This window comes from Penicillium maclennaniae (genome assembly GCF_028827695.1).
Source record: "Penicillium maclennaniae strain IBT 15551 chromosome Unknown utg000003l:1.0-5670915.0:1.0-5674809.0, whole genome shotgun sequence".
Lineage (NCBI taxonomy): Eukaryota > Fungi > Ascomycota > Eurotiomycetes > Eurotiales > Aspergillaceae > Penicillium > Penicillium maclennaniae.
The window spans coordinates 3375784-3393852 of record NW_026623215.1 but is presented as its reverse complement, the minus strand read 5'-3'; the positions used below and the strand labels follow the sequence as shown (position 1 = coordinate 3393852).

Below are 18069 nucleotides of genomic sequence, written 5' to 3'. Positions count from 1 at the left end.
AAGTTTTTATCGATAGCAGTGTGTCTCCACACACAGTTTCACTCTTTTTCAAAACAAATCTCACTATGGCGAAGAACAAGCGTGAGTCGCAAGTCATTCTAATTTACTACATTTACTGACAGATTATCAGCCAAGACAGATAACTCCCGTGCGGCCCGTCGGGCTATGTCGCCCAGCTTGAATGTGGACAAGTCCTTGACCTCTTTGCCGCGAGCCGAATCTCCAAGCGCTCAACGACCCTCCGTCTTGAGCGATCGCAGAAATTCTGGAATACAGAAGAAGCAGAAACAGAAGAAGATGTCAAGGGCACAGCGTATGAGACATCAAAAGGGCATGGACAGAGCAGAGGCTGTCATGGACCAGATGGAAATTAAAAAGGCCAGAAGCTTCAGCCGAGCAAAGGTGGTTAAGGATCGAAGGGTATGTATCTGCTATGGACTGCGTATCAACTTGTGCATACACGTGCTAACCAACAATATTTGACTTTAGGGTGAATGGGAGGAGTTGAACAAGAAAGCGGGCATGTTTGCAGCTCTGCAACAAGCCAATGCAGGAGATGACGACGACGACGACGACGATGACGACGAGATGTCCGAGAACACCAAGCAGCCCAAGTCCGCACAGAATCTTTTCGCATCTGAAACCCCGGTGTCTAACCCGGTTGCGGACGAGCATGCGCCAGTTGACGAGGAGGACGATATCATCTGAGGACATGGCGGTCAAGTATGAGTGATGACCGGAACTTATTTTCTCGGCCTGAGCTGGTTGATCATGCGCTCAATCTCGGTAATTGCGGGACCGGACGCTTTGTTCCGGAGGAGTTCGAGGGTGTTTATGTCTTTGGCCTTTTGCGCCTCTTCGCCTGCTTTGACGATCATTCCACATTTCACCCACATTTCAATTCGATCCGTGACGGGCAGATGCGTGCATTTCGGAACGAACATGGAAGCAAGCTTTGTGTTTCCGGCGCCCAGAACCTCGTTATAGAACGCCTTTGTTGTATATCAGCATTTGCGCAAACATAAATGATTAGATATCCTACCTCCCATCCGATAGGGGACTTCTTAGTCTTGCCAAGTTCTTCCAATTCACCCCAGTCACGTTTAGCGACTAAGGCTCTAAGCCTCAGCCACCAGTAGGTCTTTTCGGGCATCCTAAATTCAGCCTGCATCTTGTGCGCTCGTTTCCCGTAGCCTGCTCGAACAAGTCGGAAAATCGTCTCGTTCAAACTGAGGCCAAGGAATTCGTGATGGTCGGCAAGATCTTTGTCGAGTGCCTCTTGAGCTTTCAGCAGCTGAGAAGCCTCGGAAACCAGCTTCTGGTGTAATACAACCGTCGGGTCTTTGGAGTCTGACAGTAGACGTGAGGCAAGATGGAGCTTCTCAGTCTTGCGTTGCGGGTCCGATTCCTGCAAAGCCTCCAACAGTAAGACATTTGATCCCTCGACAGGTCGATCGTCTTGGTAGTAAAGGTCTTTCAGGAGTTCAGTGTCTTGACTTCGCGCATCTGTCTCAACCAAAGCGGATGCCATAGGACGAGTGTTGATCATACGGAAGAAGCTAGCCAGAGGAAGCTTGCTCTTCATATGAAGGAGCACATAGTTCACAAGGTCATCGTCACCGCTCTCAATTGCTTTGTCCAGGGCCATTTCATCCTCTTCCATGTTCAGCAATAGTGGCACTTGCTTCCCCGCCCGTGGCTCATGGTTTAGCAACTGTGTAGCCAAATGTGACCGTCCCTCGTCATAAGCTGTTTGGGCAATGACTTCGAAAGAGATGCCTGGCTTACCGTCCAACCTTTGGACAATCAGCTTGCACACGGCTTCATCGTCTACTGTAGAAACCCGAACTTTCTGACTGGCCCAGTGGACATAGATGCGATCTGCGGGAATCTGCAGATATTCGGAGACTCGGATCGCAAGAAGATACTCGTGACGGCTTATCAGACGTTCAATGAGGCCCTCGGGAGTCAAGCGCAAGTACTGTTCATACGAAATGGGCAAGCCGACTTGATAATCTCTGGCCGCTGAGAGGACTCGGAGCTTTTCAGTCATTTCCACAAATTCGTCACTATTGTAAAGATCAAGGACCGATTTTCCAAAGGAAGCGGCTTTAAGTAATCGTTTCTGCCAGTAAGAATCGAATTCATACCCAGCTGCCTTGATACAGGCGTCCACTGCCGAGGGAAGACTTGAGCGAATTCGCTGAATATTCTCATCCGCCTTTGGTGATTTTTTTTCTAGTTGGTCCACCGAATCGAGGAGCACCGATGCAGGGGATGAAGAGCCTAATCGGAAGATTTCTTGTGTCACAGCTGGGCCGAGTTAGTAGTCAATCGATCAATTCTTGTGATGTGCAAATTACCGTGGACTTTGTGTAAGAATTCACACGTTTCATTCGTGACAAGACGGACACCATCCATCTCAGGAATGACATGCACTCGACCATCATAATAATACTTTGATGCAGTACCGTTAGACCCAACAAGATGAATTTCATCCTCCCAGGCCAGAATGACCGCCTCGTCGCCACACCAGTTCACCGAGCTAGGCGGCACACGGGACTTCGAGTCGTACTCACTGAGCTTACTCTGGAAGTCATTGCTGACGATCCATAGTTTTCCCTCGTGAGTAAACAGCGCGATGAGATGGCCACTTGGCGAGACGCTAACGTGCTTGAAAGGGCCGTCCTGTAAGACCTTGTCCTCTGCTTCTGTAAAGTCAACCAGAAAGACTGTCTTATCAACAGCGAGTAAAACCTCCACAGAGCGCGAAAGAGTGTGCGCAGGTGGAATCAACGCCCATGACGATACCTCGCCTTCGGGACAAGGCGCAAGCAATTTGGGTCGGGGCTCATCAAACTTAGACACAGCAATCAACTGATTGTTGGACAGCAATGCCACAAGGCCAGAAGCCCAAAATTGGCAAGCTCTCACGCCATACTCTTCAGCACCCTGCACACTATCAGCTTTTTATGCTTCCACCACAAGGGAGTGAGAATAATAATTTACATTTCCCAGTGAGAAGGATGTAAATTCACCGTCCAGGCCGAAATACCGGCGGACAGTGCCGTCCTCAAAAACCACCAGGAGCTCTTCTTTGTCGGACCAGCCGAGCCCTCGAATAGCAGCTTGTTCACCCTGTAAATAAATCAGCATTTATACAAAAGCCCGAGATCAAGCAATAGTAACTCACATTGATAGTATTTATGTGCTTTCCTGAGCAGGAATAGATCTCAATGCTAGTCCGCGAGCTCTGCGAGTCTCGAAGCCTGAATGGTTTACTTTCATCACGATAGAGGGCTGCGGGCGTTTCAATTTAGCTTGAGAACGTTTCTAGGATCAGAAATAGCCATACCAATAGCACCTCCATACGGCGCGCCCGCGACAATGTAGTTCTCAAGCTCCACGTCTTCATCAAAGATGGCGTCATACACGGGGATTTTGCGGTAGAAGCTGTCGCCAACTCTTTCCCAGTTGGCGAGGGGATTTGCAGGCGCCATTATTATGCAGTGTGCGTCACGGATGATGGCTCTGAAGAGACCATCCACCCATGCCCCGTGTTGTGGTTGGTGATGAGCAGCGGTGCAGCTCCGCGGCCTGCGCCGGGGATTGGGCACTAGTCTCAGATATGGTGTTGTTGGTGCCCCAAATATAAGGCATTTAAGGCACCAACTATCCATCTCTATCGTCCGCGTATCCCCCTCCATCTAACGTTACCCCACTGTCATCTCAGTTGACAGATTCAATGATCTATGGAGTGTCGGGATGGATGACTTGAGCCTCGAGGACATCGTACGGAAGCTTTCTGACCTCGAAGTGGCTCTATACCTGTGTCTTGTCGCGCGTGAACATTGCTTGATTGAAACCACCAGAGATGGTGTTCACGATCTTGCCAAAGAGCTAGCATTAGTATGTGAGCACCCTCTTCGCTCCACATTGATATTTACTCACCTTACAAAAAGATATGCTCAAATACCTTTGACTTGTCTTATTCCATCCTGGATTGTTCTGCGACAACATCTATTGGAGACATTCAGCATGAGATCCTCACGGCAGACGCTCGTAAAAGTCAAGAGCGTCCATCTTATTTTCGCTTGAAGACTGAGTCGGTATGCACTTGTTTCAAACCTTATTTTCCAAGAGTTTGAGTTGATCGGAGCAGTCCAGCAATCTTTCATTAGGAATGACTCCTAGAGATCGCAGCAAGTCCCCAATCCCGAGCCCGCTTCCCACGGACATAAATGCGGTCAACGTTGTTATTGCCAAGGATTTTAACCTGGTTGACGATGATGTTCAAGGCCAGGTTTTGCAGGTCAGTTTGTCACCAATACCGATACATCGTTTCGGGACAGCTGATAGTCAACCCAGTTAATGCGAACCAAGAAGTTGGTGACTGAAAGTGGCTTTTTGAATGCCCCCGGAGACTTTCTCTTCATTGCACTCGTGACGAAAGAATCTGATCAGCTTCGACCACCATTGAAACTACATTTGGTAAGCATGTTTTGCCGGTGGAATTTCTCCCGAGAGTCTGTTCTGACTCTTCAATGCAGAATGAACAATTACTGATTTCCCACTATCATGACCCCTCGGGTGGCTACTTATATCTTGAGGAGAATGAATACTTCTCAGATAGCCAATTATCTGCGTGTTCTGTCATTCACACACCGAAGACCTTTGAAAAGAATAGGGCCAAAATCGACCATCTGGTATGCCTGGACACTCCGAAAATTGATATCATCTCACTTACCGAACGTTGCTTGTAGGCAATAAACAAACTCCGGGAGGCGAGTAGCTCTGTCACAACCAGTGCGGAGGTGGTTCGGTATATTCAGGACATTGTTGTCTTCTTACGGCTCAGTCGCGCAGTTGCTGGGGGGGGTTTCTGCGAAGGCGAAGAACGATTTCGCTCGATTTTCCAAGTAAGTTAAACTCAGCCATTGCTGTTCTATGAAAGTCTCGAGGTTTTGATCAACGCTGCAGATACCTTGCACCGCTCCACGGTATCGACTACCTCACACCATCGATTGTAGCTCTGGCTGCAAGAAAAGTCTTCCGCCATCGCATCATCGTTGCGAATCCCGAAGACGATCGAAGTCTACAGTACGGGAGTGGTCTTAGGGCTGTCTCCTCAATTCTGATTGACGTTACGCCCGACTCGATATTAGATGGGGTTCTGGCACTGGAACCTCCAATATGAGGCAGGAAAGTTCCAGTATGAGGCAGGAATCATACAGTGACCAGCGGACGCTCAATCAAGAATGAGCTAAGAACACAATGAAGTCAATGTAATCGGTCTTTCGATAGCTATCAATACAAACAAAACGACAAATGCCTCTCTAAGTTCACATGACTCTCTTCGACTCAATGCATAAAAGGGACCTGGTAAAGTAGAAGCCGACATAAAGCGGCTTCAATTCATGGTTCGCGGTCTTGTCCTCAGCTTCAAAAATAGGTCGGGAGGCGCGTACTTCTTCTCTTGGGAATTGACGCACTTGTCTCCATGCCCTTGTCCCTCGCGGGAACCTTCCAATGACTTGGAGTAGTTGCGCCACTCATTCAATACAACGTCAATTTCCGTTTTGGAATCACCAACGAGAGCGTCCATCTTGATATCGTTCCGATCGTAGCCAAAAGGATCCTCAAGTTGAGATCCGATACCTTCAATGCCATACAGGGTAAAGATGACTAGACTGACGATGGGAATCGCCCACCAACCCATCTCGTCAACCATGGCGAATGGCAGAACGCAGCCAAATAAGGCGAGAACTTGTTTCTGATGGATTCTAGGGTTCTATGTTAGCAAGATTTTTCTACAACTAAGATCTAAAATGGAATATCGAAACTCACAGATGAGCTACTGGCATAGGCGTCAACTTGATGGTCTCCATTCTGCCATACGCATCCAGAAGAGCATTCAATTGTGCCTGCATCTGACTGGCACCAGGCGCATTAAACCAACCGCGATCTTCACCTCGCTTGATGAACGAATCCACAAAGAATGTCAACTGGTAAGGCAAACCAAGTCCCTCATCTTCGTGTCCCTCCAAACCGGCCGGGAGTAGACCAGCATATTCGGGATTATACGCGGCTGAGCCACGTTCACCCAAGCCCCAGTCGTTTCCGACCATACCATTCAGCTCCCACGCGGCACCCCATTCAGCACGCAGGTGGTTCTTGATGGCATAGGGAATGGCGATCAAAATTCGAATTGTGCGGTCGATGTCTTCACGTTCTGCTGCCGTAGGCGGGCCACGGGTGGAACTGTAGCTGTTCGTGATGATTGTGCGAGTAAGGTTGCGCACACAGGTGTTCATTGAGCTCATGCCGTTGCGTCCGTCCCAGAACCTGTTGTAGGAGGTCTGATTCCTGAAGACGAGGATCAAGCCTACCACGATGGACAGTGATGGAATCTGGTTGGTGGTGAGGTCGGCACTTCGGAGCGTTTGGGGTAGGACCTACGATGCTCGAGGGGATTCCGACGGTATCAAATGCATAAGTATCGAGATACACGACGAAAGCCGTGAAAACGGCATGTAGAAAGACCGGTAGCAATATCTCGACGTGGATAGCCCCCTTTATGAAGCGAAAGACCAGTGGCCATCTACAATCTCGATTAGGCGCCTTGACTTTCAATTTATCTATAATAGGAACTTGCCTCCTTGGCTTTCGACGAGATGACAGGAGGTGAGGGTGTGTGGTGCGCCGCTGGTGGTGCGGGTTGAACGAAGCGGTGTTCTGGCGGCTCAGCGTGGGAGTCGGCGGCTCGCTGAAGTTCAGCGGCATCGTGTATGGCGATTGTAAACCCTTCTTAGGTCGATGCCAGCAAAGTCACTGCATGTGGTGTAAAAGTTGAGACGACGGATTGTCAACACTGAACGCTCGGGAGCAACGACGGGTTCCTTCAAAGGTTGGTCCGTGTCATGAGTGGCGCCCGCTCTGTACGCTATGATCACTCTGGCTGCACAGTGACATCGCCAGATTAACCATGGGAAAGCTTCTCTTAACCATCGAACACTAAGTGCCGGTAATGGAATGGACACACCGCTTTTCGGTGACGCGTGAGACGCGATATTTATCACCGTAAGATCCTTCCAGGACCCAGCACCGCACACGGATGCGCCTTCTGCATTGCAAGCCGACCATGGCTTTTGACGTGAGCCTGGGCTTCGGACAAGACATATGTCTTCGCGTCGAAGTGAGGGGTTGAAGCCTCAGACGATCAGCAGTTACAGAATGAACATCCGTCCAGCTGCTTTAGCTCGTGTTCATCCTACCTCATCAAGAAAATATTAAGGATTGAATGGCTATCAGCTCTTCTAGATGCAATTTTGATCACGATAAGCGCCAACTGAAGCCTGACTTGCTACTAAACCTATCAAGTTGTAGAGTCTTGTGGGGACGGCAAGATGATTCCTGGAAAAGGGATCTCTCCAGCTGAACTAAACGTAGACTTGCAAACCCCCTTGGCATGGCTCGAGACTCCAATTTGCGAGTGAATGCGGGGGATTTCAGTTTTCGAAAATGGCATTCCATAGCCAAGTGGAATACGTGCAATACTTTGAGATTAGATGGATCGATTCCGACCATTTGACATTCCGGCGTGACCCTTTCTCTATACGACTTGAAATGGATTGAACATGTCATCACCACATTTTCTCCCAAACTCGACGCCCCCAATTCATCTGCGCCAGTTCAGCCTTCCTCCGTTCCTCCCACCCACCATCTTCCCAGAGTTTGCATTCCTCATCAACTTCGGCTTTGCCAGAATACAAGTCTGCCTCGGCGGGGTCCACCAATTTCGTGCGATGGGAAACTTTCCAAAACAAATACATGAAGATCCAGAATGCCAGCCCGAAATACGAGGTCACGAACCCTTGCACACTGAACGGCTTGAAGACCCAGAATCCGTTAAAGATGGCGGTAGCACTGCCAAGGACGATGGCCCAAATAGCGGCATACGGCTGCCATGGAGAAGCCCAAGGGACGAATTGCTTCCGATCGATGCCTTGTGCTTTCAAGGCACGGTACCATCCAATAAACACGCAAAGCATTCCCGTATATGTGAGGACCAATGCGAGGGTGGTCAGGTCGACGAACCAGTAGAAAACCGTCACGGAAGAGGATCCCGCGACAAGGAAAAGTGACGCAAGAAAGAAGCGAGACCGTCAGTACACAGTAGACGGGAATACCCGATGCAGTGCATTTTAAGAGGATTTTAGGTGCTTGGCCGTCGCGGGCGAGAGAATATAGAGTTCGACTGGCACTATAGAGATCGGCATTCCCGCAAGACCAACCGGAAAGCAGAATGAGCAAATTAATCAGATCTGGAAGGCCCGAGATTCTCAGATTTTCAATACCAATGACCCAAGGCGACGCAGCAGATCCAGATGCACCAGAGTTAATCGCTGACATGAGACGAGGGTCGCGTGGACTGCAAATGATACCGACGGCTAATACACCGACAACGTAGAATCCAACAATACGCCAGAATGTCGCTTTGACGACGCGCGCAATGGTGTATCTGGGATTCTGAATCTCGCCGGCGGCCAGAGCCGGAAGATCGGGTCCAGCAATCGAGAACGCGGCGTAGACCATGACGGAAAAGAATCCTAGAAACCTCCCCGTCACACCGTCGGTATAGTACTCGAACATGACGCCGTGTGTCCAATTGCGGAAACCATAGACGTCGTGCTTGGGGTTTCCCCCAACCATCGTGATGAAAGTCAACAAGACGAGACCTATAAGAAGCAAGAACTTCGTCGATGCCATGATAAACTCGCTTTCTCCGTAGTATTTTACAGCGACGAAATTGAGCAGAGAACAAACGACAAGAGCCATTGCCACCCAAACTGCAGGATTGACGCTTGTAGTCCAATATTGCATGACCGTTGCGACAGCGGCGTATTCCGTACATACTAGCATTACACATCCGTAGAAGTATACCCAGCCCCTGTGCAAGTGGGCGTTAGTCTTGCCTCAAATTCACGGAGAAGAATTATTGAACGTAAGAGGACTTACATGGCAAATCCAAACGCAGGATCAATAAATCGCGCCGCCAACTCGAAGATCGATCCTCGAACAGGGAGATAGGCCACCATCTCCCCAACACTCAAGTTGACAGGTAGAATAAACAAGCAACCCCAGATAATGTACCCTAATAGTAATGAGAATGGTCCGGCATCGCGCAGGTACGATCCAATACCGACGAAAAGGCCTGTGCCAATCGAGCCGCCGATGGCCATGAGTTGTACATGTCGGGAGGCCAGACCACGCTTCGTCTCGTGATATGGCTCAACGGTGCCGGAACTGGCGTCTTCGCTGGGAACGGGATGGTCTTCTGAAGATACTTTCTTCTCCATTGTGATTATGTGTAGTAACCTGGAGGGGGGAACATCAATAAATAAGCGGGGAACCTGGCTTCTTATACACCGTTTCACGTCGGGGTCCAAGGACGCAGAATGAGGAATGCGGTGCGGAGTCATGAATGTTGTGGATAGAGCCGGGCTCCTATCTCTCGGCGCTGGTGATGAGACATACTTTGTGCTGCATTTCGACCAAGCTTGAAGAAATGCTATCAACCTGGTTACTCTCTGATAACAATCGACTAGGATCTCCAAGTCTTATCAGACAGAGGACTCAAAGGGGGAAGGAGATGGCGAAACTACTAAATTGCCAAGCGATATGAACACCTAGGATTGGACAGCGATAAAGTCGACCCCTAGACAGTTGTTGCTAAGCTGCATAATGCTTTTGGTCTCCAACAGAATGTCGTGCCTTTCCCTATAGCTCATACCCCAAGGCCTTGGCTGCCTAGATTGTTCTCGTTTCCCGGTGTAATCACCTTGGATAAAATCACTGCTTTCATTTGACCGAAAAACGGCTTGAGTATTTCTTGGCGAATGTTAGATTCGCGAATAGTTATCTTCATACCTAGACTAGTATATAAACATTCATGCCTTGGTCTCCACAGAGAGAGTCCCATGCAGCTTCAGATCCCTTGAGCTAGCTCCAACGTAGACCTTGTACACGCCAGGAGCAACGGCCCATTTCTGCGCAGCCACGTCCCAGTGAGAAATTTCAAGACGACGCAGCTGAAAATTTACCTATTTCTGCTGCCCAGACTTGATGTCGATAGACTGGAAGCCACGCAGTTGACGCAATGGTTGCTTCGCTGCCTTGGGATACCCGATGTAAAGCTGGGGAACCTCTGCACCGTCGACAGAGCCAGTATTGCGAATGGTAGCGCTGGCATGGGCAACAACATCCCAAAGGTCTTCGTAACCACCCACGGAGAGCTTGCCAGTGGGGTATAAGGACAGCGGGGCCGGCGACTTGATCTGCAAGCCAGAGTAGGTGAAGTTGGTGTAAGAGAGACCATAGCCGAACTCAAAGCGAGGCGTAACCTTAGCAGCGTCGAAGTATCGGTAGTCAATGAAGTTGCCTTCGGTGAAGTTGCAGTTGTGGGTGTAGCAGATGTCGACATTGTAGTCGCTCTCGTTCTTTGCGATGGTGTGGATCAAGCGGCCACTGGGGTTGACATCGCCGTAGAGCACGTCGACAATGGAGTTTCCGAATTCTTGGCCCAAGAGACTACCGTACAAGATTGCAGTGACATTCTCATTTTCAATCCACTGATCAACGAGGCGGACACCGGACATAGTAATAGTCCTGAAGGCCCATACTTCCATCCAAAAATTCAAGAGCCGTGACGGACTCACCATCGATGGTGTTGACACTGTTTCCGGTGATGAGCTTGATTTTCTCGGTGGTGTTCAGTTTGGAAACGAAACGGGAGGCCTTTTCGTAGGCCGATTGCCAGTCGCCGAGGGATACTGTGAGGGTTTAGTTACGAGTCAAAATCAACCGTACAGAGAGATGTGCAAACATACGCTCATCGTTAGAGAGCAGCCCCTGGGTGGAAGTGCTGGACAAGCCAGTTACAGGGCCTAGCAGCGCCAGAAGGAGCGACAGTGAATGGACTTTCATCTTCCAGGGTTGAAATCCAAAATCAGTAAAAGAATAGGCAGTGGAAGATGAACTGAACCCATCGTATGGAAGGAAAATCTCCTCTATTCACATCATTTCCAAGATTTGATATCGCGATCTGCAGGTTCTATTCACAAACAGAGGAACTGCCGATCGTTGACAACGCGCAGTCGGGCCTCAGCAAATTGCGTGAAGGGAACAAGGCATTGACCGCACTCCAACAGCCAAGCTTCTGTTTGAAGATGAGACTATTACGCGGCACCTGGACTTAAGGTGAGGAATGACGCGGAAGGCGTACGTGCCGAACCTAGAAGAGGGTCCGAAGAAGGTCCCTCAGGCACCAGTCGGAAAACCCGAGATTTAGAGTCTTTTTAGGGTTACCCTGTCTCTGCCGTGACGCGTGTATTCTCGGCAAACCGACGCTCCTGAGTGAGCTTGGTGTTTTTCATTCTGGCTCAATTGGGGAACGTGAAACCGGAGTTTATCTGAAATGCACCGAACAAAGTGTTTCTCGTCTCATGGTCGGCCGTGGATGAAACGGCTATAAGGCCAGCCGTTCCAGAAATGGAGCACGTCGAGTACCGATGGGGCCCGGTGTGGAGCACAATCATAATGCCGGGAGTTTCCAACGGGTATACCTCGGCATTGTCTTCAGCAGTCTTTCATAGTTATCATCAGGCTCACAATTTATATAAATTGATAAGATTCAGATTTAAAAGGTGTGACCAGGCAGAAGGTTGTCACGTCGATCACTATAGACAAACCAGGAAGATGTTCCAAGGCGTGGGCATCGTAGTGGATTGTCTGAAATTTTGCAGAAGGTGAGGAGACTTGGTCATTCCATTCATATAAAAAGGATACGGTTCACCTTCACCGGCAGACTCATGGTAACGGGGGCGCTATACAGCTCGCAGATAGTTCGAGTCTAACCTGGCTTTGGCGGCAGATGATATACGGATCTTAGATTCATCTTCGATGACCGGGTCACTACGTTTTCAAATGGGAGATTTTTCAGACATGATTTACTTGAGGTTAACGAGCGAGTATTAGAGATTTATCGATTATTCTGAATCGCAGATGGATCAAATGGTAGAGTCACAAAGCCAACCCGGTATGAAAAAAATGGTGGAATAGACAAAGTAAGCCAACGCAAAAATTGTTCCAAGTTCGCCGTAGATATAGGTATCACCAAAAGCCCTGGACAAGAGCCGGGGCTGGTAAATGGGTATATCAAACGATGGGGTAGTCGAGTGCCAACAAGGAAACGCCGGTTTTGCCACGAGTACCTAGGTAATCCAATTGCAGACATATAATAAACGCTGTAAAGAAATGCAGATAGGAGGGTCAGATGAGCTTCAACTATGCGTAGATAGATTGCAGCTGGGAATGGAAATAAGGAAAATGTGAAGATGTCAGATGCAAAGTGTGGTGAAATCATCGGAGCCGTAATGTCAAATCACGCGATGTTTCAGGAAACAGTCGAAATATAATCTCCAAGCGTGTGTATTCCCCAAAATTATCAATTAAGGCATTCCTGCTCGGCCGTCAAATGCTAGAGGACCCGAGTCATTTCGTGGCGTGAGGGGGTTTTCGTCTGACCCAGGCGTGTCGGCCCGGAGTTGAGCATGCCGAGTCGGGACACTAAGAGGTTCAGTCGGTTGCCAACCTGGAAGACTGATAGTGGCACTGCGAGCAAGATCGTCAGTGCTCCCATTCGGAGCAGCAGAGTCGGAGCTTTCCGTGTCCGCCTCGCGGGTCTGATATTCCTGCAAGTGCAGGTTCTCGACATCGGTAGCCAAGTCCCGTTCTTCGGGGTGAGCTTCTAATTGATTCGAGGTTTCTGGATCCTCGCTCGCGGCTTGAACATTTGCGGGCGATTGCGTCTCGGACCGCGGTGCAGCTTGATTTTCCTCCGCGCCGACAAATTCTGGAGACTTCTCCCCTTCCTGGTCATTCGAGTCGTCAACTTCGGCACTCAAATCGGTGAAGGCCCGACAGTTGGGACACTGGAACATGGGGTAATCGGGCGAGTGTAGCAAGCGACTGATACATTTGTAGTGCCAGACATGGGCACAAGCCGCCATGAACAGGCACTGGTAGGGTCGCTGGGCCAGCGTTAGCGAAGCAGTACGTTGAAAATGGAAAGGGACGACCAACCAAGACGGAACCAAGACAAATGGAACATTCACGACAACCAGAATAGTCGGCGGTTTCCCCCTTGCCCAGGTTTTTGATCAAGCTTTCGGTATTTTTACTAGGGTGATGTTAGACCGGACATGAGACTGAAAGCCTAAGGCGACTTACTTGAACTCGTTAGGCTGCTGCTGCCAAGCACGATTGCATTCAATGCGAATTCGCACGCAACGGAAAATCATCTCCTCTCCGCCTCTAAAATCGATACCAAGTTGCACTATGTCACCATCCTTGATGGAATAGAGGCGGGAGACCATGTTGGGTTGACTCAAGCGCATATGATTCAGGAACGTGCCCGACGAACTGCCCACATCCTTGATATGCCACTGACCATTGACGTACATGAACTCGCAGTGTTTTCGGCTCACGACCTTCGATTTGAAGCCGACGGGAGAATCCGAGGGTTCAGATGGATTGGGGTTGGGAATCCCATCACGTTCGGAGTATCGACCGACGCGAATGACGCAACTGTCGGAGGGTAGTGTGCGCGAGATAGGAATAAAGGGCAGCGACGGTCGCGAACTTTGGTAGGAATCCTGAAAGGGGAAAAACCTGATCGTCGCCTTCTGTGTTAGTTTTGAGGGGGACTGGTTCTCGGCCGGGGCTGTGTCAATCGGCTCGGAGGTATTGTTTGTTGTGGTGGTCGGCCCTGGTAACGATGTGGGCGTCTCTGGCGTGGCCTCTGGGGTGGCGGTTCGAGCCAAGGCGCGCGGCGGACGACCCTGCACAGCGGAAGCACTCCTCAGTCGGGCCATGACATGGGTTGACTGGCTGAGCTCGATAGGGGAGATGATCGCGAGGATTCAGCCGAGGAGTTCTGACTGTCAATGAGAGCGTGGGAGCTCGAGGTAGGCGCTGAGGTGTAGCGAGACAAGGCCGGTTGATCACTTTCGGGGCATAAAGGAGTGGAGCTCTCCACCTGCGTCGATGGAGACTCTGCGCCCGACGGAGTTGATAGCCAGGGCACCCGACTGCTCAGACTGGGCCGCGCACGATGGCTTGGTGAGGAGTGTGAGAGGTTTTGAGTATAGGCTCGTAGCTGACTGAAGCGACGAAGACGGCCGGAGCGAGGAGGGTCAGTAAGAGAGGCGGAGGCGGTGGCGGTTGAGGTCGACATGGGGGGCTCCTCTGTGCAGTCTGCACGCGACTGACAATGAAACAAGCCTGCACGAGTACGAGAGTACCAGCTTCCCAGCGTTCCAATGTACCAGTACTGGGAAAGCTAGGATTTTTTAGAAGACCGCGGTGGGGTTGGAGACTCTTTGAAGCGATCGAGGATCTAGGATCTGCGATGTGCAATCGGCCACTGGGCTGAAAGATGGAAGGTTTTCACCAAGACATGATCTCACCAGATGAATGAAGCGGAGAAGGACAAAACACGGGGGGGGGACTTTCCAACATATGATGTGACCGAGATTTAATGGAACCAGACAACCCGACCAGACCAGACACAGACAACCAGACGACCCGACCATGACAAGCCGACCCAGACCCAGCCTTTTCGTTGCTTTAAATCTATGGGCCGATGGGCGACCAACGAAAACCTCAGACCACTCGCTAGTCGAGGAACTAAACGAAGTTGGAACAAGCCGGCGATAGTGGCAAGTCTTGGGAACTTGGGAACTGACGGAGTGGCTCATTGCCTTTTTGCGGGGAAATTGCCTTCGCCTCCACGTAAGTTTAGCCGACCACTTCATGTGATTTTTTCTTTTTTTTGATATGCATTTCTTCACGCGCATCAGCTGCCCTCCTAATGGTCGCATCACAAGGCGGGCACGGACCCGGGAGAATGGCCCTGACCGGTGAGTTGCAGATATCTCCTATGGCCCCGGCATGAGATGATCGAGGGGCATGGATTGGGACGGGGGATTGGCAGCTCAAGGAATACTGTGAGGCAGCTCAAGCCTCGATGCTGAGGTGGGCTATGACCACATGTCCGAAGCTCTCGTGTCGTGGCTGAGTAATTTTAGGTCCCAAAGTATCGGAGCTTCTCAGTCTCCTCAGTCTCCTCAGATTTAACTATGATATGGATAATATATGCTATACATGATATATGATTTTTTTTTTATAATTTTTGTTTCCTGTTTTTTCTTTCCTAAAGATCTGACGGTTGGACGATTAAATCCATTGACTCGTCCATCGGTTATCCGTGAGTGGAGGCCGGAGGGGGAAATAGGAAACTGGAGACTGGAGACTGTCACTACGGACTTTGACTAGCTCCTGGAACCTCTCTTTCTTCCCATCTCTCCCCCTCAACTTTTCAATTTCCTGATCGTTATTTCGCACCTTCAACTCGCTCCACCTTTCTATCACGCGCTACTGTCTCTGTGTTCCCATCTGAGAAGCTTGAGCACGGGTATATGCAACACTGACCAGCCTCCTGTCATTTACCTCCCCACAGAAATTGTCCCTCCCCCAACCCCCCTCCATCGCGCTACGAACTGCACCGGTAGTGCCCTGATGCCGGGCTATTGAGGAGGCATGAGTGGACTCTTCACCACCTGTCGGTCGTGCCTGTCGGCCGTCGACCAATGGTGTCAAATCTCCGCCTGCTTGGGCGCCGGCCGCTCTCGAGACGGCATCTACGAAGCCACCCTCGCCGATAACGAACGGGAAGCGGTCTCGGACCTACTCAGTTATCTGGAAAATGTACGTCTCGTCTCGCCTTGGATCGTTCAACTCTCCTTCCGACCGGACTGTCTGATCTCATGACGCCACTCGTCGCTAACACCCCTTGTCCAGCGCAACGAAACTGACTTCTTCGCGGGAGAACCGCTGCGAGCTTTGAGCACCCTCGTTTATTCGGAAAACGTCGACCTTCAACGCAGTGCGAGCTTAACGTTCGCCGAGATCACGGAGAGAGGTGCGTGCGACACTTTCAATCGCGGTGACGCAATCCCTGACGTCGTATCTGCAGATGTGCGCGAAGTCGACCGAGACACTCTCGAACCCATTCTCTTCCTACTCCAGAGCTCCGATATCGAGGTTCAAAGAGCTGCGAGTGCCGCGCTTGGCAACTTGGCTGTGAATGGTATGCACCACCGAAGCTGCATGGCCCGGCTCTCCATCGCTGACCCGAAATAGCTGAGAACAAGGTCTTGATCGTCACCCTCGGAGGGCTGGCCCCTCTCATCCGCCAAATGATGTCGCCCAATGTGGAGGTGCAATGCAATGCGGTCGGCTGTATCACGAACCTGGCAACCCACGAGGAGAACAAGGCCAAGATTGCTCGCTCGGGAGCGCTGGGTCCTTTGATCCGCCTGGCAAAGTCGAAGGATATGCGCGTGCAGCGTAACGCGACCGGCGCGCTGCTCAATATGACACATTCTGGTTAGTTCCTTTTTATCCCCATGCACTGGTGGGGGCCGTGGAACTAACTCGTCGACCAGACGACAACCGACAGCAACTCGTCAATGCTGGCGCCATTCCCGTCCTCGTCCAACTTCTCTCATCGCCTGATGTCGACGTTCAGTACTACTGCACAACGGCTCTGAGCAATATCGCTGTCGATTCGACCAATCGAAAACGCCTCGCTCAAACCGAGGGTCGTTTGGTCCAGTCCTTGGTTCATCTTATGGACTCATCTACCCCGAAAGTTCAATGTCAAGCAGCACTCGCTCTCCGCAATCTCGCCTCCGACGAAAAATACCAGCTGGAGATTGTCCGGGCAAAGGGACTTTCTCCATTGTTGCGACTGCTCCAGTCGTCCTATCTTCCTCTTATCCTCTCCGCCGTGGCCTGTATTCGCAATATCTCGATTCACCCACTCAATGAATCCCCGATCATCGAAGCCGGCTTCCTCAAGCCTCTGGTGGATCTGCTTGGATCCACTGACAACGAGGAGATTCAGTGCCATGCTATCTCCACGCTCCGCAACCTTGCGGCTAGCTCGGATCGCAACAAAGAACTCGTCCTGCAGGCCGGTGCAGTTCAGAAGTGCAAAGATCTCGTTCTGCGAGTCCCGCTAACCGTTCAATCCGAAATGACCGCTGCCATTGCTGTGCTGGCTCTCAGTGATGATCTCAAGTCTAACCTTCTCAACCTCGGCGTCTTCGACGTCCTGATACCGCTAACCAACTCGGAGAGTATTGAGGTCCAAGGGAACAGCGCGGCTGCCCTGGGCAACCTCTCCTCCAAGGGTACGATTAGAAACTCCATCTCTCTCAAGTACACTGACACCATGCATTGGGTGCTAATGTGAATATAGTGGGAGATTACTCGATCTTTGTGCGTGATTGGGCCGACCCGAATGGCGGTATTCATGGCTATCTTCAGCGATTCCTCGCTAGTGGAGACCCGACCTTCCAGCATATTGCCATCTGGACTCTTCTTCAACTGCTCGAGTCTGAAGACAAGAAGCTCATCGGATACATCTCAAAGTCCGACGATATTGTACAAATGGTGAAGTCAATTTCCGACAAAAATATCGAGTCGGACGATGAGGATGCGGACGATGGAGAAGGTGAGGTCATCGCTCTCGCACGGCGATGCCTGGAGCTTCTGGGAGTCAGTCCTAAGCAGACCTTGATCGAGGCATAGGTGCTCCTAGTTATCTCCCTCTTTTTTTTTTCCGCGTGCCCGAGAACCCACTTTTTCGGTCCTTTCGTACTTGCGTACTCCATTTGGCCATTATTCTCTTGTTTATCCATCTCTTTCTTCCCTTGGGTGTTTGTATGGGCATTGAATCTACCAAATTCGGTTTTTCGTCAGCGGGCATATGGAGTGGTCAAGGCCTTTAGTGTTTCGCTGTTTCTTCCATGTTCACGGTATATCTGGGCTAACGCCGCTGTCCTTTCCCTATTCCAACGCATACACCGTGTATTCAAGCTAGATATGGGTCTTTCATAATTTATTCGTGTCAGGGGACATTGTGACAAGCTTGTAGTCGTA

General features: G+C 50.5%; 8 protein-coding genes across 8 annotated transcripts; 3 read left to right on the top strand and 5 right to left on the bottom strand.

Moving 5' to 3' along the window:
- Positions 1-65: 65 nt before the first annotated feature.
- N7477_003397 (Alb1 domain-containing protein) lies at positions 66-708 on the top strand (the record flags this gene model as incomplete). Its single annotated transcript, XM_056965060.1, has 3 exons — positions 66-81; positions 131-420; positions 490-708. The coding sequence occupies 3 exons, from the start codon at positions 66-68 to the stop codon at positions 706-708; spliced, it is 525 nt and encodes a 174-aa protein (XP_056825013.1).
- Positions 709-743: 35 nt separating this feature from the next.
- On the bottom strand, positions 744-3500 carry vp16 (tethering complex subunit VPS16; the record flags this gene model as incomplete). The annotated part of the gene is made up of 6 exons (XM_056965059.1): positions 744-992; positions 1043-2313; positions 2364-2952; positions 3010-3138; positions 3194-3300; positions 3356-3500. The coding sequence occupies 6 exons, from the start codon at positions 3498-3500 to the stop codon at positions 744-746; spliced, it is 2490 nt and encodes an 829-aa protein (XP_056825012.1).
- A 265-nt stretch (positions 3501-3765) lies between these two features.
- On the top strand, positions 3766-5197 carry N7477_003395 (uncharacterized protein; the record flags this gene model as incomplete). Its single annotated transcript, XM_056965058.1, has 7 exons — positions 3766-3909; positions 3963-4109; positions 4163-4312; positions 4369-4491; positions 4551-4706; positions 4764-4923; positions 4962-5197. 7 exons carry the CDS (start codon positions 3766-3768, stop codon positions 5195-5197), a joined length of 1116 nt encoding a protein of 371 aa, XP_056825011.1.
- Positions 5198-5410: 213 nt separating this feature from the next.
- On the bottom strand, positions 5411-6783 carry N7477_003394 (bestrophin family protein; the record flags this gene model as incomplete). Its single annotated transcript, XM_056965057.1, has 3 exons — positions 5411-5783; positions 5848-6410; positions 6460-6783. The coding sequence occupies 3 exons, from the start codon at positions 6781-6783 to the stop codon at positions 5411-5413; spliced, it is 1260 nt and encodes a 419-aa protein (XP_056825010.1).
- Positions 6784-7643: 860 nt separating this feature from the next.
- On the bottom strand, positions 7644-9482 carry N7477_003393 (putative proline permease; the record flags this gene model as incomplete). The annotated part of the gene is made up of 3 exons (XM_056965056.1): positions 7644-7991; positions 8029-8950; positions 9019-9482. The coding sequence occupies 3 exons, from the start codon at positions 9480-9482 to the stop codon at positions 7644-7646; spliced, it is 1734 nt and encodes a 577-aa protein (XP_056825009.1).
- A 621-nt stretch (positions 9483-10103) lies between these two features.
- Positions 10104-10658, bottom strand: N7477_003392 (uncharacterized protein; the record flags this gene model as incomplete). The annotated part of the gene is made up of 1 exon (XM_056965055.1): positions 10104-10658. One exon carries the CDS (start codon positions 10656-10658, stop codon positions 10104-10106), a length of 555 nt encoding a protein of 184 aa, XP_056825008.1.
- A 1851-nt stretch (positions 10659-12509) lies between these two features.
- N7477_003391 (FHA domain protein) lies at positions 12510-14296 on the bottom strand (the record flags this gene model as incomplete). The annotated part of the gene is made up of 4 exons (XM_056965054.1): positions 12510-13091; positions 13144-13240; positions 13291-13901; positions 13952-14296. The coding sequence occupies 4 exons, from the start codon at positions 14294-14296 to the stop codon at positions 12510-12512; spliced, it is 1635 nt and encodes a 544-aa protein (XP_056825007.1).
- A 1364-nt stretch (positions 14297-15660) lies between these two features.
- Positions 15661-17718, top strand: vac8 (protein anchor VAC8; the record flags this gene model as incomplete). The annotated part of the gene is made up of 5 exons (XM_056965053.1): positions 15661-15828; positions 15922-16210; positions 16264-16509; positions 16569-17318; positions 17387-17718. 5 exons carry the CDS (start codon positions 15661-15663, stop codon positions 17716-17718), a joined length of 1785 nt encoding a protein of 594 aa, XP_056825006.1.
- Positions 17719-18069: the final 351 nt, after the last annotated feature.